The 24,774-nt window shown below is 47.1% G+C and overlaps 2 protein-coding genes across 7 annotated transcripts; one reads left to right on the top strand and one right to left on the bottom strand.

Moving 5' to 3' along the window:
* Positions 1–599: 599 nt before the first annotated feature.
* Positions 600–5,417, bottom strand: LOC102298691 (E3 ubiquitin-protein ligase DCST1). Of its 2 annotated transcripts, XM_005941061.3 has the most exons (11): positions 5,309–5,417; positions 5,076–5,201; positions 4,610–4,684; positions 4,400–4,528; positions 2,864–3,003; positions 2,582–2,750; positions 2,233–2,376; positions 1,458–1,579; positions 1,217–1,371; positions 1,044–1,143; positions 604–963 (listed from the first exon to the last, which is right to left on the bottom strand). In XM_005941061.3, the coding sequence occupies exons 1-11, from the start codon at positions 5,337–5,339 to the stop codon at positions 829–831; spliced, it is 1,326 nt and encodes a 441-aa protein (XP_005941123.3). In that variant the 5' UTR covers positions 5,340–5,417; the 3' UTR covers positions 604–828. The 2 variants fall into 2 exon arrangements, with proteins under 2 accessions (XP_042083923.1, XP_005941123.3); XM_042227989.1 differs by lacking the exons at positions 5,076–5,201; positions 5,309–5,417 and adding an exon at positions 4,949–5,044 and having other exon boundaries at positions 600–963.
* Positions 5,418–5,490: 73 nt separating this feature from the next.
* dcst2 (DC-STAMP domain containing 2) lies at positions 5,491–22,562 on the top strand. 5 transcript variants are annotated; one of them, XM_005941059.3, is made up of 17 exons: positions 5,491–5,599; positions 6,556–6,613; positions 6,692–6,815; positions 9,143–9,313; positions 9,542–9,643; positions 10,379–10,573; positions 10,855–10,920; positions 10,993–11,206; positions 12,991–13,148; positions 13,277–13,441; positions 13,520–13,687; positions 16,379–16,479; positions 18,792–18,922; positions 19,826–19,953; positions 20,758–20,851; positions 21,611–21,787; positions 21,924–22,562. In XM_005941059.3, the coding sequence occupies exons 1-17, from the start codon at positions 5,493–5,495 to the stop codon at positions 22,111–22,113; spliced, it is 2,349 nt and encodes a 782-aa protein (XP_005941121.1). In that variant the 5' UTR covers positions 5,491–5,492; the 3' UTR covers positions 22,114–22,562. The 5 variants fall into 5 exon arrangements, 3 of the variants coding, with proteins under 3 accessions (XP_005941121.1, XP_042083922.1, XP_014195124.1); XM_042227988.1 differs by having other exon boundaries at positions 6,556–6,815; XM_014339638.2 differs by having other exon boundaries at positions 6,556–6,815; positions 21,929–22,118.
* Positions 22,563–24,774: the final 2,212 nt, after the last annotated feature.

Raw genomic sequence — 24,774 nt, 5'->3', positions numbered from 1 at the left:
TATTATTGAAACCTGTGGTGTGAGTTAAAGAGCGCTGTTGATGCTCGGAAGCCATCAAACCTGAATGAACTAGAGATGTTCTGTAAAGAGGAACAGTCCAAAATACCTTCAACCACAATCCTCTCTCATTGGAACCCACAGGAAGCGTTTAGAGGCTGGAATTTCTGCAAAAGGCGGATCTACTAAATATTAATTTCATCTCTTTTTTTGTGGAGCTCAAATTTATTTATCCGCCTGATTTTGTTTAAACAATTCTTGCACACTTTAAATCCAATAAACTTAATTTCACTTCTCAAACATCCCTGTGTGTCTCCTATATGATACATTTAACTGACGCTTATATTTAACGATTTATACAGGAAAATAATGACTATGAACAAGGCCGCCCAAACTTTTGCATCCCACTGTAAATGAAAAACCTGCCAGGCACGGGGACAAGGTTCAAAGTCACAACCTCAAATACTTTTTTATCTTTATTTAACTAAACTGTGATCATCAGCTATAAAAACAGTAAAATGTGTATTACACCTTTTCTGGGTGTATTTGGCTGAACACAGACTGTGTCCTGAAATTGCACCTTGAATTTATAACGGGACAGAAATCTGCTGTTGCTGCATACCTGTTTGTGAGAGTGCTGCACTCTGATTGGACCACGTCTAAACACGTTATTTATAAAAATAACTTAAACTTAAAAAGATGGAAAAGTGGTATTTAGGGTAATGATCCTTTAACAAATCTGCTGATTTTTAGGTGAGTGCAAAGAACTGAGGAGTCGCGTCACTGCTGCTATTACAGTGGATTATTTCCTGTGAAGCACTTTGTGAAACACTACATAAATACTACCAGAGTTACTGCTCTTGAACGCACCACTTGTTTGACCTCTTCGGGGTAAATTTTCAGACTGCAGGGGTTGATCAGCTTGTTTTTCTCAGATTTCCTCAGAGGCAGCAGGCAGCGCTTCCCCTAAACGCAGCACAGGAGAGGACAGGACGGTCAGACCGTGGACTGTACTGAAGTGAGGATGATGAGGATGAGAATGATACCGCTTTCCGTCTGCGGGCATCGATCTGTCTGAAGTAGGTGGTGATGTAGACGTTGTCGAAACAAATGTCCCTGTTGTACTGCCAGAGGTACCCAAACGCCCTGCAGAGGAGAAAAGAAGATGGAGATAAAGGTGTGAATCTTAACGGGATGAAGGTGAAGGTGAGACTCTTACTGGGTGAAGATGGTGATGAAGGTTAAGGAGAGGAGCATCTGCAGGATGTTCAGCACCCGTCCCGTCGTTGATGTCAGTTTCTGGAAGGATGTTTTGACAGCGTTGGTGAACTGTTGGTCCAGCAGAGCTTCGCTCAGCGCCGGCTGCTCCTCCTCCTGCGAGACGACACGCAGGTTACATTTCAGCCGACTCTGGGTTCGTCCTGTGGGTGGTGCTAGAGGACCGGCGGTGCAGGTCTGACCTCTACAGTGAGCTCGGCGCTGAACTCTCTGGACAGCAGGTCAACCGAAACATTCAGCCGGTCGAAGAGTTGACCAAAGTTTCCCTCCACGGGAATGTTGTCCCTGCACCACGGAGTCATGACTGACGGGAGGAGAAGAACTAAAGATCACAGCAGCTGCCTTTTCAGCACCACAGAAGAGTCACCAAAACACCAAGACTATCAACCCTGAAATAATAACTCAAAAATAATCTGCCGTTTACGTTTGAGGACACTTGAGTACGATATACCGCTCAGAGCACTGAAGCCTATGTTTGCACACCTTCAAATTTAAAGGTGCTTTTTGCAAAACCTTGAGCTAAATTTAATAAAAACTTCCACCACAAGATGGCAGCGTTTACCAGAAAGGTTTCGTGTAGTCGTTTCTTTACTATTTAAAAATATAACTGCTCGTTTTTACTCTTCGAGCTCCCAGAACAAGTCGCTAAATATTACTTTAATGTGAATTCTGTACAAATGTCAAACTAGCACCGAGCTAACAATAATAGTGTTGTCATGCTGTGTTGTGATTGGATGCTAAACTCAGTGCCACCTTGTGGCTCAAAGTGGTATTACACCAAAGCGCCGGAGCCCAACTTCAGTTTTATTTTTTAAAGCAAAGACTTTCTGGTGTCAGTTTAAATGTATTCTGATGCTGATGTTTGTGAGTTAGAAATGTCTGACTGGAAAGAGTAGAGACCGCGGGGTCAGCTGGATGTGGATATTTCATGACGCCGTGGTACGTATAACCTTTTACCTTTCATGATGTCACACAGGAAGTGAAACTTCATTGAAATGCAGAGGATGTAGTTGATGACGGGGACGGGGATCGCCTCCAAACACGCCGTCCACCTGTTGGCGAACCAATCGACGCACCGCTGCACACCCTGAGCAACCACACCTGGGGATCAAACCACGCGCGAGTTCTCATCTTTAAATGACGTTTGTGAAGCAGGTGTGAAATCATTTTGAATCACATTAGTGACGACATTTAAAGCGATTGTTTTCTCGTATTGGTGACACGAGGATGATGATCAACAGTTTCCTTCTGTATTGCGTTTCCTGCCTGAAACCTTTCAACTTCACGTCTGGTGTTTCTGACTTACTGTCGCACTGCTTTAGGGTCTTGGCGGTGAACTCCTCCTGGGTGCTGTTACCGCCGCCTTGTTTAGATTCGAATCGGTCGTATCCGTACTGAAGGACCATCTCGTCTCTGATGTCCTGAAACTTCTTGCTGACATTTAAAGCCTCCAACTCAAAACCTTCTTTATCATCCTGGAAGAGAAGCAAAAGATCTGAGGCCCCTCAGCTTCATGTTCATGGCAGTAGGTAGGGTGATAATTATTATTATGTTAAACTAGAGGAGCTTTGAAACATATTCCTCTCACCATGAGCTCCTGTGTGATGATCAAAAATGGCTTGATGGCTTCTCTCCACAGTAGCTTGCTGTGACGGACCTGCAGGTCCAGGTTGCAGCTCACAGACACGGCGGCGGCCTCCACGTTACGCTGGATGTTTGAAACTGGGCCTGCAGACGGGACGCAGCATCACATGACACAAAACTCACCTGAAGACATGTTAATCAGACCCATTCAGCCGCTGAGGTAACCAATCCTATCTGCATGTTGTATTATGTATTTAGTAAAAGATTTAATCAGCCACAGACAGACTGGGTCCAGTGAGGCCTGTGGACCCAGTCTGTCTGACTGTCTCAGTGCACTTTAATGTTGGACGACTCAGACTCATAAATGTTACTGTGCAGGCTCACAGGATCAGTGGCGTCCTTTAAACCAGTGGTCTCCAACCTTTTTTGCGCCACGGACCGGTTTATGCCCGCAATATTTTCACGGACCGGCCTTTAAGGTGTCGCGGATAAATACAACAAAATAAAACCGGTACCGAAAAAAAGAAGATTTATTCATAACACACCTATTTATTCATAACATGCGGGAAAAGAGCCAGGGAAATTAAGTTAACGATAAAAACCCTGAAAACCAGACATTTCACACCTGAGCCTCAACTCTGGCGGCCCGGTACCAAACGACCGGTACCGGGCCGAGGCCCGGGGGTTGGAGACCGCTGCTTTAAACACGTTCCAACACTCGCTTTTATGTCACTCCATCACATGAGAGCTCTTTGTAGTCTTTGACATTGTAGCTGTTAATTCATTCATATGTATTTAGCATTCATTCATCCTAAGTGGTCGAAATGAAGGTTTTTGGTTCATGAGGATGAAACATTTCACCTCTCAACAAAGAAGCTTCTCATCTTTAAAACTGAAGAGTGAAACGTCTTCATGAACCAAAAGGAAGTGCAGCCGGCCTCAGCCTGAGCCCTCGGGACGACGCGCACATTGATTGTTGGTGCTGTCTGAACTCTTTAACACTGATCAGTATATCAGCCTATCCCAAAGTCACACGGGAGCAGGTCTGTGTGACTTCAGACAGCACTGACCTCTGCTGGTTTGATTGCTGCACTTTGTTTTTAACAGTGTTGAATGTTTGCTGATAAAGTGTTATTAAATCTGTCCTGCTGATCAATATTTTGCTGACATGAAACAGTGGAGCTTGTAGAAAAGTTATTTGTGGGTTTTATGTTTTTTTCTAAATGACGCATCAATGATTTGGTTTCAGGGATTCTGACCAAACACACGAGCGAGGGGAGCAGACTGAAGACAGTTTGGATATCTGTGCTTTCACAGGTACAGACGAGAGGAGTGGATCCTCCCTCCATCTCCTTCTGAGCTCATTATTTTTGTTTTTTCAGTTAAAAAGCCAAACATGTGCCGATTCCTGCAGATTCATGAAACTTTGGACTCACTGGACACGAGAATGTTTCTGATACGACTCCATGAAAAAGATGACGGCACTGACCGTGACGGCCACACTGAGCCGTGTGCACACTCTGCACAGGCGTCTGTTTACCTGCGTACAGCACAGACAGGGCCAGCAGGATCAGGTAGGAGCGGCCACGGGAGCCGAGCATGCTGGGAAACATGAGGAGGACCGAACACCTGAAGGACGAAGACAGGAGTCCGCCTGCGAGACACACAGCTGAAACACACACTCGGTCAGATCTCCACGTGTTTCAAACGTGCTTCAAAGAATAGATGTGAGTGTGCGACCTCGCCTCACCAACAAACAAACATCCTACTGCCACCTTCAGGTCAAAGGTCAGCGGGAGGTTGTGGGCAATGCCCAGGAACAAGACTGATGGTGAGACGAACAACAACAGGAGTCAAACATCACATCGGCTTTTTTCTAACAACCTTTCAGAATAATAATAAAAACAGCTGGAAAGTAAAAGAAGAGCTTTGCATTCGTTATATTCATAGTAACAAATGATAAAATTACACAATATTAAAAATAAAGACAACAACAATGTGACTAAGTCATAATAACATCAGCTAGTATATTACATGAATGAAATTATTTAATGAGAGGCTGATTCTGTGCGCTCTGTTTCCTACGAACAGCTGATCGGCCCCAAAATGAGCGCAGCTCTGCGGCGTCTTTTCGCTCTGATGCCCGCGCTGGTTTCCAACATGTGAGGATCGAAGCTCAGAGATGAACCGCCCAGGTGTGTCGCTGGAGGTGTTACCTGTGCCGGTCGCTACTCCAAACAGCGCCCTGAAGAGCGGGCGAGCCACCGGAAACTCCTCTGATTGGCTGAAGAGGAACCGATGGACAACTGGAGGCAGGATGGTCTGAACGCACCTGTGCGCCGCTGTAAGGAAGCACAAACACCTGGAAACAGGTTTTGACCGTCGGCTGGCAGCCTCGGGGCTGATCAGCTCCACCACCTGAGTTTTGAGTTGTTGTGGGTGAACTCACGGCTGTGACGTGTCCCGGTGTCAGCCATCATTCACCACAAATCGCTCCTCTAACCTGCGTTCAAGCGCACACCGCTTACAAACGTATCGTCGTTTGACTGTTGGAGCTTCTGTTAGCTTCGGCCTGTCACGTGATGTGTCTCTGGTTTCCAGGTGACGCGGAAACGTTTCCCCTGGTGTAAAAGATGAAGATGAGGAGTGAAGAAAGGAAACAGCTCCTGATGAAAAGTGACATCTCAGTCCAGGTGAAGAGGGGCGGAGTCACAGAGACTATCCGAGGAGCTCTGAGCAGGTAGAGGAACCAGATTCACCTGAGTGCTAACTGTTAGCTTTTGAGCTAACACATTCTCATTTAGAGTGACCTGGATCTTAACCTTTCACCTTTTTAAAAAATGATTTGTGCTCACATTTATTGCTCCACAGCCTCATCACAGAACATTTTAACTTCCCTCCTATTCACTTCCTGCAAATTATTTTACTGTATATAAAGGATGGAAGCATCTGAAAGTGAACCCAACATTCATCCGTGGGGGGCGGGGCTCCTCCGGCTTTATTTGGGGAAACAGCCCCAGAGTTCTCACTTGGCTTGACGTCAGTGGACTCTGATGAGTTTACACAACAGGATGGTATTTTGTAAGTTACGACCTGCATCAGGGTGAAAGGCGAGGACAAACAGACGTGTGCTTCGGGGCAGCACACGGGTTATCATCTCTGGTTTCACACCCAGCATCAGACCTCGCCGACGTCACCGTGTCTGTGCAGACCTTACTGCACAGCGCGCACTCACAGCTGACATTGAAACTCATCGTTTCTATTCCATTAATCCGACATTAAAACGGTGTAACAGAGACACGTAGCTGTTTATTCTTACTCAGAACTCACAGATAGTTTTAAAGTCTGTTACTCCGTTGTAGTCGTCTCTGTTTGTCCACCAGCGCGATGCAAACAGGAACAACAATCAGGCTTTTCAGCCTTTTGTGTTTGAAATGACGAGTCTCGGGGAAAAGGCAGGTAGAAGGTGAGGTAGTCCTGAGACATGTTTGTTAAATACAATAAGACAGGGCTGATGTTTTAAACTTTTATTAGTTTTTTATTTAATTTGTCCTACAAAGACGGATCTTTGATAAATATCCCAGCCACTGTGAATCCGCCTGTACGTCACAGCCTGCAGGTGGCAGCACTGTAGCTTCATGTCTATGTGGTGCTGCAGGTTAGTGAACATGTCGTTCACTGTTTTTGCTTCCACAGACCGGCGGGACGCCCTCGTCTCAGCGGCAGGAGGAAGCTCAGAGCTCACCTGGTGGAGGTGGGGCAGAGGATGGTGGCGTTTGTATCCGGGCTGCTGATCGCGTCTCTGTACGGACTCATGACTCTCTTCCTGCAGAAACAGCCGCTGTGGTTCTGGGCCCACACCACGCTGGGCTTGGCCGGTCTGGCAGCGTTCGGAATGGGGCTGTCGGTCAGCGTCAGGGCCAGCGTCATGGTCATGCTGCCCTCCATGTGCTCAGGTTTGTCAGCGACGCGCCTTCAAGGTTTTATACCGATCCTCTCTTTGTTCATCGATATAAATCTGACCTGCTGTAGAAGAGAAAAACATCCCAAAAATGACAATATTGTGTGTTGTAATAAGTCCTCATCGTTAGTGCTACTGCTACTAAAGAAACTTATAAACTCTGTAAATTAAGAATAAAAATAATTTAAAAACAGACATTTCTTGGATGACATGAGGATGGTAGTGATCCCGTCAGCCCAACTTCTTTTAGTCTCCAAACAGAGGACGAGCTTCCGATAACAGCCAGAGCTCTGAAACAGACAGCAGAGCTTCTAACTGAAGTCAGAGCTCTCAAAAAGCTCCTGAATAAAGTTACGACCACAGGTGACGCCGTACAGAGCTCTCGAAGACTGCGCGCCAATATTCAGATGGTGAAAACTCTGAGAGGTCGAGCTGTTATTGCCCTTTAAAGCTCTAAATAAGACACTTCTGAGCTCCTGTACAATTCAGTTTGAAAACTTCTGCTTTGAAATGATCAAAATGACATCGTCACACGCAGCTCTCCATCTTTGTCCACGACGTCACTCGCTGTGTTAAAGGGAACAACTTTAAGAAATTCAAATTCATCATGCTGTTCTTGTGCAAAATCTAGATATGAAGTCAAGTAAACAGTCTTCTAGTATTGTGGCGCTTACACTACCGGTCGAGTAAGATGAGCTTCCAAAACAGAGAAGCATTTCTAAATGACGTCATAGCTCAAAGGGATGAGTTAGGACTCATAAATCAAGTTAGAGCCTCCATGTTGATTCAGAAAAAACGTGACTCTCCACTAGGGCTGCCACGATTGGTCGACTAGTCACGATTACGTCGACTATCAAAATCGTCGATGACTGATTTAATAGTCGACGCGTCGTTTGAAGCTTTGTAAGATCACAAAAGACGCAGGAATAAGTAGCAGGATTTAAGAGTGTAATAACGGACTGAAACAGAAGATGGCAGCACTGCATGTACAAGGATGCCAGCTGCCGTTAAACCCCGAAGAAGAAGAAGCTGTGTCCCAGAATTCATAGCGCGGCCCAGCTCAGTTTCCAACAATGGCGGCAGCTAGTTAGTTTTAATATTACTCTTATTATTCTTTCTGGGTCACAAAATAAACGTTTAACATATTTTCAGGCGAGAATGTAGCTGTGTAAACCTCAAATATCTGCTCAGTTTATCAGGACACCACATATTTTCAAAAGCGCTCCGACGTTTTCGGAGACGTCTGTTACCCACTAGCTCGATAGCTAGCCGGGGGCTAGGTCACTAGCGCCGTGAGAACACCGGACTCCCGGCAAATCGTTTTCAAACCCACCGCCGTCTTTCGCTACTCAGGTTAAACATGATATATGAGTCACTTAGATAACTTAAAATGTTGTTGTTTGGCTTTTTTTAGTATTTTATTTGTTCCTGAGTAAATCGGTTTGGCTGAGATTAAAGTTATAGTTTTTACACAGCTGAATAAACGTCAAACAGATTAAAATCCACTGAAACAATCTGCAAATGTCATTAAAATTTAATAAACTCTCATCTTGTCTTTATTTTTAGTTAGCACATACCTTAAACACTTAAAGCTGTAAGCTAATGATAGTTATATCTGTAACTGTAACCGGAAGGTCGCCGGTTCGATCCCTGGGCTCTCTGTCCTGGTCGTTGTGTCCTTGGGCAAGACACTTTACCTTTCTGCCTACTGGTGTTGGCCAGAGGGGCCGATGGCGCGATATGGCAGCCTGGCTTCTGTCAGTCTGCCCCAGAGCAGCTGTGGCTGCACCTGTAGCTGCCTCCACCAGTGTGTGAATGTGAGAGTGACTGAATAGTGGCATTGTAAAGCACTATATAAATGCAATCCATTATTATTATTATATAAGAGCAGATGCTGCTGGTGCAATAAGCTGTACGTTTTACGTCCAATGGATGATGATCTGATTAGTCAACTAATCACAAAAATAATCGGTGACTAGTCGACTATCAAAATAATCGTTTGTGGCAGCCCTACTCTCCACTTATGAGCTTCCAGGTATGAAATCTCTGAGCAGACTTCTAAAACGGCACAAATAGAGTTCTCAGATTTAAAGCAACACACACTCTACGTGCTCCCTAACCTTCAAACAGAGTTGGACCTCCTCCCAAACACAAATGGACCTGATACAGTACGAGCTCTGAAGTGGAGGTTGAATCCCAAGGTCCCAAATAAACATGGAGTTCCCAGCAGAGTCACTATTCCCGATTAGAGGTGGACAATCAGAGCTTCTGAATTAGACGCCAGGTCCACGCCGTCACAGCGCTTCTCTTCCTGTGTTTCAGGTCATGGCAGGAACTTCCTCCTCCTCATGTTCGTGTCGCTGCTCGTGTCCGGTCCGCTCAGCAACACGTTGGAGAACACCGAGCGAGCCGCCTCCAGCCTGCTGTGTGGAGCTGAGCTGGCAGCCAATCAAACGCAGGAACTGATGCAGAAAGCAGCCACGCCCCTCTTCTGTAAGACCCGCCCCCACACCCACTGCAGTTACAGCCGCCAGTGCTCCTAAAAATTTACCACTCGTGTTTCATATTGAAATTTAATAGAATTTTAAACAAAATGTGAATTTTATATCAGTTGCTGCCGTTTTTATCCAGTTTCATGGATTCATATAATTCTCTCTGATCCAGTCACAAATCAGATGAATGTGGCGAGCTGTGAGCGTCAGTGTTTTTGTTGGTTTGCAGCCGTGTTGGACCACATCAGGGAGATCAGCAGAAACGCGTACGCCGTCGCAGGAAGAGTCCAGAACTTCATCTACGCTATGACAGACAGCATCCGCCATGTTGGTAAGGCAGCCTCTTTAACCAGCTGATATGGGACAGCAGTTCCTGCAGATGCAGCCACCAGATCCAGTGCATGGTGCGACAGTGGTCAGCACTATATCCTCACAGACAGAAGGTTCCTGGTTCAAATCCCAGCCGGGGCATGTCTGTGCACAGTTTGTACGTTTCTTTCTGTCCCAAAGACAAGTTAGTCATTCGACAGTGGTACATGCAATATAAATGCAAGCTTTGCACCTGTGACATAACAAAATGAACCAATTAGAAAACACTTTCACTGAGCTAACAAACATCAAAGACGCCTCAGAGGGTCATAAGATTGTAAAAGCATGTATTTATCTCAAATAGGCTCTTCAGACTTTCTCATTTGGTGTAGATGAAGGAAAACTGACCCGAACCATGCTGTGAAGGCAGGAAGTGCAGCCCTGTGTTAAAGAGGACTGATGGTTTCACCCACAGTCATTTACAGTTGGCTGCTCAGCTGCAGTTTCACACCTTCCATGCGCATACCTGGGGATCCACACTCTCAGAGAGCTGCAGGCCCCGCCCAGAACAGAACAGGTGTCGCTGACATCAGATTTTAAGTTGTTTCTGTGTTTGGTAAAGGAAGGAGGCTGGGCCTGAGGTGTGTAGCACTGTGGGCGGGCTGAGGCCTTATAGGAGACAGTGTGTGTCTGACCGACCACGTTTGCCATACGCCTGCAGATACTCACCTTACACCTCTGACCTCTGACCCTGCAGCTCGCGCGCTGAGGAATGTCCTACGCTTCCTGGCCGATATCGGGGACATCTGTAACGAAAAGATGGGAACTCCGTACAGGAAGTGCCGGTCACTGTTTGAGGAAGCTCGAAGCGACTGCTCTGAGCTGCTGGGCGACTTCAACTTCCTGTGCAACATCGTGGACGGCTTCCTGCCGCTCTGCAACCTGGCCCGCGGTGCGTCCATGTATCCCGGTCCTTGTGTGGACGTTAACCCTCAGAGGCACAAATATCAAAGTTACAGAAGGTCAGGCTGTAATCTCTGAGACTTAAAGAATAAAACGTGGAAAAGGAGTGTCGGACAAGATCTACTGTTCACGGTCCAGGACACTTTTCACTTATTTCAATGATTTTATTCTAATGTCAGTGTGGCCTTAAAAACCAAAGAGTCCAAACTCTGTATTTGCTCTCACGTTCATCTTTACGCCTCTGTAATCGTCTCACTGTTGGTCTTTCAGCTGGCGAGTTCTTCTGCATCGTCCCTTCCTACATCGCCGACCACCTGAGGAAACGTCTCGCGGCTCGTGAGTCCATTTCCTCTTTATTGTTTAGCCTTTACTGCCGGGCACACAGAGGCTGACTCCTGCCTCTTTCAGCTGTCATTGCAGTGTTTCAGAAGATGAAGCGTGAGTTTGAGTTCAACATCTCCGCCTCACTGGACTTTGACCTGGATGCCAACAGCAGCCAGTCTCTGCACCAGATGTCTCAGAGCATCATGTCGGAGATTTCATCGGAACTTCAAGTGTTTCAGAAGCTGAGTGGACCGCTGGCGTACATCGGCCTCGTCCTGCTCGCCTGCTCCTTCCTCAGGTCGGGACTCTTCTCACATCTACACACTTGGTTCACTGAATCTATCTAATGTACAACAGCTGCACACTTCAGTTGCTCCACACAGTGCACATGCTTCAGTTCATCTAATAGATGCAACGCAACACTTTAAAATCCTTCAGTCACACCACAAGTATTCGTCCCCTCCTTGAATCTATTTATTTAAAAGGGACGGCGCAGCTTAACTGAGTCCAAGTACAAAACAGGAAACTGATGTAATACACAAGTTTAGAGCTATTGCTAATTTTCAACAATTGTCCCTTGTTGGGCTTACAATCAAAATAGATGCATTTTACAATAAAACTTAACTCATGAGTTCAGTTTCACGGCCACACCGGGGCTGATCACTTAAACCAGCGGTGTCCTTCAGAGCTACCGTCCTGCAGCGTTTAGACGCATCCTTGTTTCGACACACCTGAATCAAATGAATGGCTTGTTATCAGGCCTTTGCTGAACTTGATGGCGTGCTGAAGAGATGATCCAAGCAATTTGATTCAGCTGTGTTGGAGCAGGGATGCATCTAAAAGCTGCAGACAGTAGACTGGAGTTGGACGCCCCTGACTTAGACAAAGCGCGTCTGACAGAGCGAAGCACGCCAAAAGATCCCAAACAGCAGCACATCATTCCTCGATCGAAAGAAAGAGCTGAGACACAAAGTCGCTGACATCCATCAGTCTGGAGCGGGTTGCAGATCCGTTTCTAAGCCTGTAAAACTTTGGTCGACCAAAATTACTTTGGGAACGCATCAGTGGCTCATCTGGGAGGTCACAGAAGAACCCAGAACAACATCTAAAGAACCGCAGGCCTCACTCACATCAGGTGAGGTCAGAGTCGCTGTAACTGGTGGAACCATGGATTCTGCTCTCGACCAGGATGAAGGAGAACCTTCCACCATCAGGACGGTGATCAGGAACACGGCATCGTGTGGCGCCTAAAATGCTTTGAAGAGGCTGTTCCTGCTGGAAAACCCTCTAATGTGACTGAATTCAAATAATTCTGCAAAGAAGAGCGGGCGCGCTTCCTCCACAGCGACGTGAAGCACTCATTGCTCAGCGTCAGTTATGGTCGCACAACCAGGTGTTAGGTTTAGGGTGGAGTTACTTCTTCACACAGGTGGGTTTGGAGAGCTTCCTCCCTGTAAACCAAATCATTATTGATCACATTAAAATCTGTTTGATGATCTGTAAGTGTGAAAAATGCAAAAATGCAAATAAGCAGGAAAATGTTTTATTATTTCTCTGTTTTCGCTCCACATGCGCCGCTCGGTCTCCCTGATCCACAGGCGTCAGCTTACTTGAGCTGCCTGATTCAGTTTGGTTCATTTGCGCTCTTTAGTTCATGACATCTGCACATACTCTGCATGCTTTAGGTCACTTTAGCCAAATGCAAACCACATGCTTCAGTTTACTTCAGCTACACGAGGACGATTCAGGAAGTCTTTCATAGCTCACGCAGCAACATCTGTGCAGCAGAGACTCATCTGTAATCTCATCGCTGCAGTTTTTCAGCTCTGCATCGTCTTCTCACATCGCTCTGCTCGTTTCCTTTTTTATTCAGTTTCATTTCGCTTTTTGAGGTATTTTGCTTCATCGATCCACTTTATCATGTTCAGCTCTTTGTGGCATTTTTACTCCACGAGCTTCCTTATTTGACTTTTTCCCCTCGTCTCACTCTTTACACGTCACTTTATTTCCACGAGCGTTGCTTTGCATTAACCTCGATGCTGATTGTTGCTGATGGGTGTTGATGTGGTTGTGTGTCTGCAGGGCAGTGCAGTACAGACACAGGTACCTCCACAATATTGAATTTGATAACAACTACATCACTGCTCAGTTTAAAGACCTTGACCAAAGGGTGACCTCAGTAGGCGGAGCCTCTGTGTTTCCAATCACGCACAGAGAGGCCAAGACCTACATCACACCACGTGAGTACATCCGTGTGTGTGGGTTTGTTTGTTAGCTTGTGTGACAGGTACACAGCAGGTGCTGGACGATGTCACGGTTTGTGGATCAGCGATGTTCATCGAAGCGATCTGACGCGTCTGTCCTGCAGTGTCATTTCAGCTGACGTACAGAGAGCAGCAGGCGGTGATGGCGGGCTTGGTTTCGGTCTTCAGGCACCTGATCGTAGGCAGCCTGCTGGTGGCGCTGGACTTCCTGGTGTTCTGGATTCTGGATCAGGTGCACCACCAGGTGACGGAGGACATCGTGGCCAGAGGTGAGCCAGCACACCTGCCAAAAACAGCCCTGCGTTTTCACCGTGAGCGGTGACCAGCGTGACGCTCTGTCCCGATAGTTCCGGTCACGGTGGCGGTCCAGGTGAACGGGTCGGGTTACGCCTCAGACATCTACAGAGACGTGGTGGCCTCGTTCAACATCCTGCAGCGGGGAAACATCACCGTGATCAGCAAGAAGTGCCTGCTGGAGCCGTCAGAACCAAACTACAACACGTGTTTCATCCTCGGTATGACATCACACAGGAAGCGAATCACAATTGGCCTCATTGAACTTTAAAGGAGGACAAACCACGTAAAGCTTAGAATAAATCAGTGCGTGGCTGCAGTGACGCAGGTGGCTGTAGCTGCCAGCTGTCTGCTCAGTTTCAGCTCTTGTAACCTCTGCAGTGTCTGTGCTGTGGAGCCTTTGGACGCAGTTTTAATGCAGTCATCTAATGAATAACATGATTTTGTACTAATAGATCGATAGGTCTGCACTATTACAAGATCCAGTTTATGCATCTGCAGCTTTTTGAATAATCTTCCTAGTTTTAGCTGTTAACTGATCCACAATCGACCCAAATGATCCCTGAACAAAAGAGGACGCTGCCATGAAGGGAAGATGAATGTGGTCTCAATCTAAGGACCTATACTTTCCCCGCAGACACACACACACACACTTCCTGTAGTACATCCTGCTTCCATCTCCTCTCCAGGTAAACAATGGAAAAGGAAAAGTAATTCATCAGACCGGGACACCACCTTGGCCTGGCTCTGTGCTCATTGTAGGTGGAGGTGGAGTGATCTGGCTCCTTTGTGCTGCAGTAACCCTTATGTGGGCTCTGAGCATACTGGCTGCTTCACCTGTCATCCTTCCTTGGATCACTGTGTGCAACGTGACCCCTGCCCTAATCACTCACTGGCCTTTTACCTGCCTCCAGGGCATCACCTCGAACAGCTGACTGCTCACCTGCTGTGTTAAAAATCCCACACCAGGACACACCAGGAGGCTGATTGTAACGAGATAATCGGTGTTATTCATCTCAGGCATCAGTGGTTTCATTTTGTTGCTGGAAGCAAAGTTGTAATAAAATAAAAGCCAGATTCCTGAGTTCATAGAAGCTTCCTGTACTGGAAACGGGCCAGTAGCAGCAGAGGAAGAGGATTTAAAAAAAAAAAAAAAAAAACTACCCAGGAATGTGGAATCCGAGTGTCAGAGCGACTGCGTTGTTTTGTCTGAACACGCAGATGACTGGAAGCAACGTTTTGAGTGACTGTTGAGAGAAGCTGTGACGACAGAGCGTCTCTGACACAAACACGTCCTGAGCTCAGGAGCTTTAATCCAGCTTTGACCTGCAAACATCACAACAAAGATGAGCAGAGGAAGAGGTTGTGTTGTTTTGAGCTTAGCAATGACTCATCAGTCACTGATCCGTCCAGAGCTTTTGGAATATTTGAGTTTCATTAAAACTGAAAGAGCAGACAGTCGGATTTCTAACACTCATATGACGTGACAACATGGAGTCGTAGCATCCTTCATCACTTTACACGCTCCACTTACTCAACTATTTAGACCACAGCATGAGCTTCAAACCTTACAATGAAATAATAAGATACTGAGATCAATAAGAACTAGGGCTGCCACAAACCATTATTTTGATAGTTGACTAATCAGATCATCATCCATTGGACGTAAAACGTACAGCTTATTGCACCAGCAGCATCTGCTCTTATATAACTATCATTAGCTTACAGCTTTAAGTGTTTAAGGTGCTAACTAAAAATAAAGACAAGATGATAGTTTATTAAATTTTAATGAAATTTGCAGATTGTTTCGGTGAAGTTTAATAAACTCCTTGCTATCTAAAATATAACAGGACACCGGAGTAAATTCTCGAGCATCTCACACTTCTGATAATCAGCTGTCTGCTTGACGTTTATTCAGCTGTGTAAAAACTATAACTTTAATCTCAGCCAAACCGATTTACTCAGGAACAAATAAAATACTAAAAAAAGCCAAACAATAACATTTTTAAGTTATCTAAGTGACTCATATATCATGTTTAACCTGAGTAGCGAAAGACGGCGGTGGGTTTGAAAACGATTTGCCGGGAGTCCGGTGTTCTCACGGCGCTAGTGACCTAGCCCCCGGCTAGCTATCGAGCTAGTGGGTAACAGACGTCTCCGAAAACGTCGGAGCGCTTTTGAAAATATGCGGTGTCCTGATAAACTGAGCAGATATTTGAGGTTTACACAGCTACATTCTCGCCTGAAAATATGTTAAACGTTTATTTTGTGACCCAGAAAGAATAATAAGAGTAATATTAAAACTAACTAGCTGCCGCCATTGTTGGAAACTGAGCTGGGCTGCGCTATGAATTCTGGGACACAGCTGCTTCTTCTTCTTCGGGGTTTAACGGCAGCTGGCATCCTTGTACATGCAGTGCTGCCATCTTCTGTTTCAGTCCGTTATTACACTCTTAAATCCTGCTACTTATTCCTGCGTCTTTTGTGATCTTACAAAGCTTCAAACGACGCGTCGACTATTAAATCAGTCATCGACGATTTTGATAGTCGACGTAATCGTGGCAGCCCTAATAAGAACCCACCAGAAAAACAAATGGCAAAGGCCTGAGCCCCGGCCGCCTCTAACAGAGCACCCACCCAGCACAGAGCCCAGTGTTCAGAGGCAAACCAACACAAATATGTTCACCTGACATCAGAGATTTACATGCAGACAAATGTGATGTTTGTCTGATTGCAACCTTTTCATAATCTAATCAGCTGTCCGTCCGATATCTGTGTTGTATGTGTGTTATTGCCGTCACACCGTGAAGACGGGGTCGGTGTTTCAGCCACACACATTTTCACCTTTCTTTTTTAACCACATTGAGACAAAGGGACTTTACTGGTTTTACTGGTTGTGGTCTGTGTTGCAGGCTTCCTGTTGGGTTTGGCTCTGCTTGTGTCTCTGACCAGCGGATTCATGCAGCGCTGCAGACGCCTCATCTGTGCTTCATATCACCCTGAGAGAGAGCAGGTACTCACACACTTACAGTCGCATGATTTGGACGACGCCTCTCGCCCTGTGACAGCAGGGACGGGCTCCAGCTGTCACAGGGCGAGAGGCGTCCCCGAAATGGGAGAAAATTTGTGGGTGGGCGGAAACCTTGTCGCAGGTTATTGCTGCGTTTTTGTTTAAACCAGTTGAACTGAAGCTGGAAGTCTGCACCTGAGTCATGCCTCCTGCCCGTCCGTCGTCACTGTGTGAGCTTTAAATCCACTGCAGTGGTGTGGATTTACAAGGAGAACTCTGATTTAAACCAGCTCTGAACCCTCTAACAAAGCTGTCTGGCAGCGCACGCAGCCGCTCCTGGGTGGCTCGCATTTTTTCAAACCTCGGCTCATATTCTCTTCGAGGATTTTGGACGCCGGCCAGCCTCGCAGAGATGATGTAAACCGATCCTCTGACAACACGAGGAGCAGGAGAGCTGTGCCCCAGGGCAGGTTTTTTTATTTCACCTGCATGCCCCGCCCACTCCTCCTCTCCGAGTGAAGGTGTGCTGTTTTGGTGAGGCGAGCGAAGAGGAAGAACAGCTGCTGCTGTGGGTGAAAGGTCACGGAGCAGAGAAGCATCTGAAGAATCTGCAGAATGAAAGAGTGAGAGGAGGAAGGAGGAGGCAGGCCCGGACTGCTCGCAGAGACCCGAGCCCGGGCGAGGCCGAAAGTCAGGAAAACACGCTGCTGCCACAAACCAGCCCGGCAACTCCGTCACATCGAACCGATCTCCAGTTTAAAGGCCAAAGCTTTCCCCGTCTTAGACGATTCCCCACAAAAGGAAATCAATAAATCAATAAACAACCACCAAATAACACCAACGTTTGACTTTTGCCAAAACACTTTCACAATGAAGGTTAGAAACATTTCCCAGCATGCCGCTGGGCATGAGACCGAGCGGCTGGCTTCATGGTGGCGGTGCCATCTTTTGTAAATGCAGCCTGCGGTTTAGGAAAGGATTATTGTCAGGATTCAAATAGATCCACGTTCACCGCATGTTAGAAATCCGGGCGATGACCCAGCTGCACCCACTCTGAGGTCGTGCCCGCTGCTCGACAGCTGGCGCAGGTTTAACGGTGTGGAGGTGCTCGCCGCTTCAACCTCATGTATTTTGGCAACGCGTTTCTGCGCGACCCTGATTGTTCGGGTCACAGGAACCAGAACATCCTGTGCCGCCCGGCTGGTCGACGGCTCTGAGGCGGGGGCTGTGTTTCTAATGTTGATCACAAACTGCTGTGGCAAACGGCGACTAGTGTGTCTGTTAACACATCTGTTTTCTTTGCTTTGGTCGTGGTGGTTGTGAAATTTCTGGGAAATGACCCACTGCCGTCGGCCGCTTTCAACTCTGATTTCACAGAGTTCAGTTTGGTGTTTGCTTTTCCTCTGTCTGCACGTTAGTGTGTGTCTGCTGCACGTTCGCTCTGCAGGCTAGATGCAACTTTCACGCAATAATAAATCACACCAAGGTTGCTTTGTGGATTCCTCCTCTTCTTCTGTTTGTAGTGAAATATAATCAGCCGCGTGTTCTGGGCGTGGTTGCTTTTCTGACTGCCAGGAGTGCGTGCGGGTCAGATTTAGTGTCACGCCAAACCTCATGGGCTCCGTTTAGATGACTGGGAGAGCTGCTGGGCTGCTGCTGGGCTGAGTTTGGCCTGTTGATTTTAATGTTAGTGTGGAGTCGGAGCCTCGACAGATTAGATGTGAATCCTCAGTAACATGACAGCGTGGGTTCATTTACGGCCCCGTGATGTTTTATATAAGGATGGTTAGTCGGTTACTCCGTGTTCGTCTCACTGATGCTGTTTCCTTCATCAGTGTGTTAGCCGCGGTTCACTGCATGTTAAAACAAACCCACGACGAGCTGCAGGAGAAGCAAACGGACTCAGTGGGAATCTGAGCGGGACACCAGCAGGTCACTGGAGTGTGAAACTAGCTTAATTTCTTTAACGTGGAATTTTCTGATGATTCCAGCTTCATTGTGCTGCTTATGTTGAAATGTTCCCTCACAAAGTGTAAGAAGCAGCACCTTCATCTGTCGGCCGTCAGTGTGTCGTTGCAACATGTCCGTTTATCTCTGCATCGCCTGACAGAGCGGACCTGCCCTCACCCTCCCGCCGAGCGCCATGTTTTAACTCTCCGTGACAAACGCTGAAACTCTGCCAATGTTTTTGATTTTGCACAGAGAGCGGGAGGTTGTGTTGCTGCTGTGGTGGATGTTGATCACAGAGCGTGACATTCTGGATGTGTGAGGGACATGATTGTGATGAGCTGGGCTGTTGTCGTTGCGCTCGACAGGAGAGGATCCGGTTCCTCCGCCAGCAGATCCTGGATCAGAGGAGGGGGGTGCGCAGAGCCCTGAGGAGGTCTGTGGGCAGGAGCACAACCGACCCAGGAGGAGGAGGACGTCTCCATGCTCTGCTGATACGGTACAAAGACTGACCTAAAGTCGTGTCCCACAAACACGTGCACGCTTTAGGTGCTGTAGGAGTGAAAAACGTTTGTATTTCTCTCAGAAACTATTGAACACAAATTCAGTCTGATTCCGTTTTTTTCAAATGATGATTTCATTCGTTAAGGGAAAGAAACTCGCTGCTGTGTTTGTGTCCTGATGGGCCGACATCCTCGCTCAGGGTAGCGAGCAGAACTCGTGGTTCCCTCAGAGCAGCCCGGACCATCACACCACCGAGTCCGACTGTAGTGGTGGCAGGTTGATGTTCTGCGTGCAGGTTGATGCAGACGTAACGGGACTCAAACCTTCCACAAAGTTCAACTTCTGCCTCGTCAGTCCACAGAATATTTCCTAGACGTTTCTGGGATCTTCCAGATGTTTGTTGGCAGATGTGAGACGATCTTTTCGGTCTGCAGTGGTTTTCATTGGACTCTCCCACGGAGGCCATTTTTTGCTCACTCTCATTTTGTTGAATCGTGACCTCTGACCTTAACTGAGGCCTGCAGGTCCTCCTGGATGAATTTTGGTCAGCCGGTCGCTCCTGGGAAGGTTCCAGGACTGTTCCAGGACTGTTCCAGGCTTTCTCCATGTGTGGATAACGGCTCCCACCGTGGTTCGCTGGAGTCCCTGATGTCACTGACTTTGTGTCTTTAGATCGTGGCGTGATGTGATGATCCTTTATGCTGCTTCACTGTCACAGCTTGTGGTTAATGTGATGCAACAGGTCTGACAGGGATGAGCAGAGTAGATCGACTTCAGCCTGTTTAATGTTGAAACATTGTGTGTGGTTACATTAATAACAGGGTTGGTATTATTCATTGAAACTAAGGGACCAGAACCTTCAGAAGGTCAGGATGTGATCTGTTTGCATTACTGTCAGGTTACCTGGAGGAGGTCGCCTGTCTCACCTGCTGGGCTTGTCGACACCTGCCTGCTGTCTGGTCTGTGGAGAGGTGCTGCGCCTGCCTGACCTGAGCGCAGTCATCTGTGATGCCCCGCACTGTTCAGGTAAACCCACCGAGGGCGCTCCCTGGTAAAACCGTCCTGAGGTTTTTAGTTTTTATTGGGTGGATTGACCTTTAACCTCTCCACGTGGCGCCTCTTCCTGTCCAGATTCTTTGCAGATTTTCTGCACATTTGCAACAGAAAGTAAGCACAGGGAGCCACGTGCCGGATATCTGCATCAACCCTGAAAAGTCTGTTTGCTGGACATAGCATCAGTGTTCACCCCTGATGATGAATGTGATGAATGTGACGTGATTTAGTCTCTGAGGTGTGTCTTTCCCTTTAAACAGTGAGGTAACGCTTTACATCAAAAAACAGCGAAAGACTGAATCATTTCTCACACCAGGACAAATACCTGCAGTGTGACGCCATAAACTGGAGCGTGTGTGTGTGTGTGCGTGTGTGTGTGCGTGTGTGTGTGTGTGTGTGTGCGCGCGCGCACGCTGAGGGCGTGTCCTGCAGCACTCAGTGTTGTTGACTCGGCTGAAGTGAGAGATAACTGTAACTGTAGCAGATTTAACTCTTTAGCTTCTGTTTAGGTTTCACAGAGCCAAGAGATCCTTTTAAAAGGCTGCAGAGAGGATTACATTCAGCTGGTTAATAAAAAAACACCTGTTATCTGTGACACTGAATCAGTCCACCCAGCAGGAGAACTTTATATCAGACTGCACCGTGTGATAGCCTGGGTCACTGTTTCACTGGTCCTTTCATTTCCTCATAAGTTCGTAGTGAGCGATTTAAAACGAGCAGAGTTTGTGTCATGAATGAGGATGAATGCTCTTTTTACAAGCTGCCGTCTTTTTGCAGGCGTGTACTGTCGGCCGTGCTTCCAGAGTTTGGGGAGCACGTGTGTCATCTGCGTACGACCTCTGACCTTCCAGGAAGACAGCGAGGAGGAGCTGTGAGTGAACGCCAGAGAAGGGCTGTAAAATTGAGCCAGAGCGGTGTCGCCATGTGTCTCATTGACTGTGTTTTAAGTGATTTATAAAGCAGAGAAGCGGCACTGGATTTGAGTTCTGACGTTATCCAGTGACAGGACGTCACAGAGACGCAGGGTCCAAACAACTGTAACGAGGCACAATTACAACGGTTTCCATGGAGATGCCTGCTGTCACTGTTTAAAAACAAACAGCTGGCAGCGACAGCTGAGGCCACGCCCCCACACAGGCTGACTTACCGCTGCAGCCTGCCTCAAGTGGCCATCAGAGGAACTGTGGTTTTTGTATTGGCTACATTTGTCAGTCTCTGCTGCACACGCCTCCCCGTAGACTGATCGCTGTTAACAGAAACCTAGCGCGCAGCTATGATCTGTTACTCTTCAGCGTTTCTGAACTTCTTTCAGTGATAAATGTTTCCCAAAGCTGTTGGAGCAGCTGAGAACGGCACCGGTTCTCCTTACTTTCCTTGTCAAGAGTCATGTTAAAGATTTAAATTCTTTGCACATTATTTTCCAACTTAAATTTAGTGAAGGAGCAGATGAGCGATCCAGATGTTTCAGCACAGAAGTGCTTCCTCTAAATCAGTCAAACATGTTCTTCCCTGCCCCGGATTCAGAATCTGGGGAAAAGGTTCCCCTCCATCTTGCAGCTCTGTGTCCCCCAAGAGTGGCTTGCCCCACAGTGGGACCCACTGGTCTATGCTCTCTGTCTGGTTCTCTCAGAGACTCCACTGATGACGAGCGGCCCAGTTTGTCGTCGACCCGCCAGACAAACGCGCAGATAAAGAGGAGGATCCCCACAGCGAGGCAGCAAAGTCCGAGTGGCCGCTCAGGAAGGGAAGCAGAACGAGGAGAGCGCCCCAGCAGTGATGACAGTGTTTACCTGGACTCTGAACTCAGGTAGGACACGTCTGAAGGAGGCATTGATAGAAGCTGATGGTAAACGTAAAGGATCGCATGTCCACATGTAGATGTTTTTAAATGTGACCTGCTCTGAGGTTAAAAGTCTTGAACATCTGTTTTCCCCTCTGGCCAGTGAAGCAGACCTGATGTACCAGGACCAACCCGGGTCAGGCGAGTCCGACAGCGACCACTCCTTTAACTCTGCTCTCTCAGAGCACGAGTCCCTCGTCTCAGTCGTCATTCACCGACCCGACCGTGCTCAACACCTCCAGGACCTTCCACAACCATCGGGTTCTCTCTGGGCTCCGTCTCCCGGACCATGAAGCTCAGCCAGATGTTCCACTTTGTGATTAAAGCTAATAAAGCTAATTTACACATGAAATACCTGATAACAAAACTTTAGCTCCACTTATCGACTTTTTCCACAGAGAGACAAAAATACGGGCTAAATTCTGAAGTCCGAGTCTCGTCTCAGTGAGGCGGAGAATCCAGATGTGCTCCAGATAAACGGATCATAGAGAAAACAGACGGTAGCGGTTCGTGGACCCACATCCTGAAGCCTCGGGTTTGTGCTTTTGAGACCGCCACAAAAAGGCGGGACACAGGAGAACGTCCGAGATCTAAAGGGCTCATCCCAGTAGGGCAGGTGTGTCAAACATAAGGCCCGAGGGCCAGAATGGGCCTGGCAATCTATTTTGTTTATTAGTACAAGACAGTCTGAGCAAAGATTTACCTGAGCTTGTTCTGTAATTTTACACGTTTATTTCTTACAGTTTAAGGTGTCGTGGTTTCTTTATCATGCAAACTGAACTGAGCCACACTGTTGGAGTATATTTATTTTTCTTATAATAAGAAATCTGAGGGTTTAGTTTAATTTCTTCAAACTGACAGAATTTCACCGATCCGGGTCAGTTAGGATCCAAATATTTGGCCCACTGTGTAAAATGAGTTCGACATCCCTGCAGTAGGACAAACGCTGAAAACCTCCAAGGTGAGATTGCCTGACATCAGCTGACACCACCAAGCAGCTCCTCGCTCCTCGCCTTGTTGAGCTCAGTCACCTTACAGATGAATGATTATCTGCTGCTTGATCCTTCGAGCTCACCTGTCGACCCGACGGCCGTAGGTGATGGTAAGAATGTAGACTGACTGTCTTCTGGTTCCTCTGTTTTACCCAAAATGGTCCACATTAGTCTCAACGCTGCACTGATCCTCTGATCCGTCCACGGTAAAACACAGAACGTGAAAGTGTTTCAGTGACAGCGGAGAAACAAAACCTGAGAATAAAGAGCTAAAAGAGACCAAACGAACCACACAGACTTAAAACGACACAAAGGAACAACAGGAACCGACAGAAGTGAAAAGACCGTTTCTAATGAAAAGCTTTGATTGGTGTGAAAGTAAAAACACATACTGCCAAAGCATCAGATAACATTACGATTGTTGTGTGTTTGCGTGTAGTGTGAGGCGTGCTGAGCACATGGAGTAAAAAGTCGCTCTGAAATCTGCAGACTGAATGTTCTTTGTTTCATTGAAAGTTTTGCTCTGCAGGAGGAAGTAACTGCCAGCCTCACCTGTCGAGGCCTGACCACACTTACTGACTGCTTCCTGCTCGCTGCCACGATCATTACGCGTCTTCCTTTTTTGATTTATGGTTTCAGACAGCAGAGACTTTTTTTCTTCAGCTCATCTTTTACAGCAGGACTGTGCTCGCTGTGTTCTTTCCAATAAATAAAGTTAATTATTGGTTTTATCCAAAAGTGATCAGAATAAAGTTTATTTATAAAGCACTTTTGCTAAAAGCATCTGGGAATCTGGGTCTTTTCCAGGATGTCAGCAGACGCCACGACCGCCAGCGTGTAAAACTGCACTCCACCTTACCTTTTGGAAGAAAGGTGTTCATCCACCCACTGTCAGAGACTTGGAGAATCGGTGTTAAGGCGGTCCATATGTGACATTAACAAACTTTGTTAGTTTTTCCTTTAATTTGTCACCTCTAACAGGATTCAGTCGAGTTCACGGACCACGTTTAAAACTGGAAATAAGACCCACCCTCCACGTTCTCTTATCTGTAGCTAAACAACCTGAAGATGTTCACCTGAGCACAGGTAACCGAAAGTGTTTTGTCAAATAGTTTTGATCATTTAATGTGTCATCTTTGTAAAAACAGCTGAGAAATCTCATGAGTGGAATCTCACAAACACGTCACAGTGGAAACGCATAAAAGTTATGTTTGGCTGGTCCAATCAGCATCTTGTCTCACGTGTAGCATTCACAGTCATTTGGCCAATTTATGCACACAAACAACGTCGCTGACGTCACTGCAACTTCCACACTTTGCAAAACGTCCAGGGGCGGACCGGACGCTTTGGCGGGCTGGATCTGGACCCCGAGCCGCTTGTTTGTCTCCCCTGTCCCAACAGAAACACCGTCAGAGATCTGCTTTTACTCTAAACGTAAGAATGACTTATTCAGGCCCTCGGAGACACACCCGACTGGAACCGGACCCATGCGGGCCGAACCGGACCTGTGACGCGTCTCCACTAATTAACAATTATAAGAATTTGAGAACAAACCTGAACAGGTTGTTCCAGAAAGCTCATCTTACGCTGCTGTTAGTTGTCAGTTTGGACTGGTCACGTCCCTCTGTGTGTGTGTGTGTGCGCGCACGCGCGTGGGTGGGGCTGATAAGAGCTCAGCGCTGACAAACAAAGAGGTTACACAAAGTTTAGAGGGTCTGAAAGCAGCGGAGGCTCACACGTTCGTGTGTGTGTGTTCAGTGGGTGTGTATTCGCGCGTGTATCACTGTGTGTGTGGTGAGTGGGAGGACTTTGTGTGACTCTCAGCAGGAAACGTGTAAATCCTCCGGCACTCTCCGCTCGGTGCTCCTCGGTTTCGGTGGTTTTTCAGTTATTAGTTGTTCTTGTTGTTTTTTTACTCGTTTTTTGGGACCGAACTTCTGAGATGGAGACTCAGGTAAGATA

Source organism: Haplochromis burtoni, unplaced genomic scaffold, assembly GCF_018398535.1.
Source record: "Haplochromis burtoni strain Fernald_Lab_line unplaced genomic scaffold, NCSU_Asbu1 Contig_295, whole genome shotgun sequence".
NCBI lineage: Eukaryota > Metazoa > Chordata > Actinopteri > Cichliformes > Cichlidae > Haplochromis > Haplochromis burtoni.
Note: the sequence above shows the minus strand (reverse complement) of the source record. Positions and strands in the feature narration are given on the sequence as shown.

What these genes read in the sequence shown, in the direction of transcription:
- LOC102298691 (XM_005941061.3), bottom strand. Translation starts at nt 5,339, where the DNA reads ATGATGGCTGACACCGGGACACGTCACAGCC. An exon ending in CCTGTGTGACATCATGAAAG is followed by an intron (nt 1,580 to 2,232) that starts GTAAAAGGTTAT and finishes TCCTCCCGTCAG; the next exon opens with TCATGACTCCGTGGTGCAGG. An exon ending in GCGCCGAGCTCACTGTAGAG is followed by an intron (nt 1,372 to 1,457) that starts GTCAGACCTGCA and finishes GTCGTCTCGCAG; the next exon opens with GAGGAGGAGCAGCCGGCGCT.
- dcst2 (XM_042227988.1), top strand. Translation starts at nt 5,493, where the DNA reads ATGAAGATGAGGAGTGAAGAAAGGAAACAGCTCCTGATGAAAAGTGAC. An exon ending in GAGGAAACGTCTCGCGGCTC is followed by an intron (nt 10,921 to 10,992) that starts GTGAGTCCATTT and finishes TGCCTCTTTCAG; the next exon opens with CTGTCATTGCAGTGTTTCAG. An exon ending in CTCGCCTGCTCCTTCCTCAG is followed by an intron (nt 11,207 to 12,990) that starts GTCGGGACTCTT and finishes GTGTGTCTGCAG; the next exon opens with GGCAGTGCAGTACAGACACA.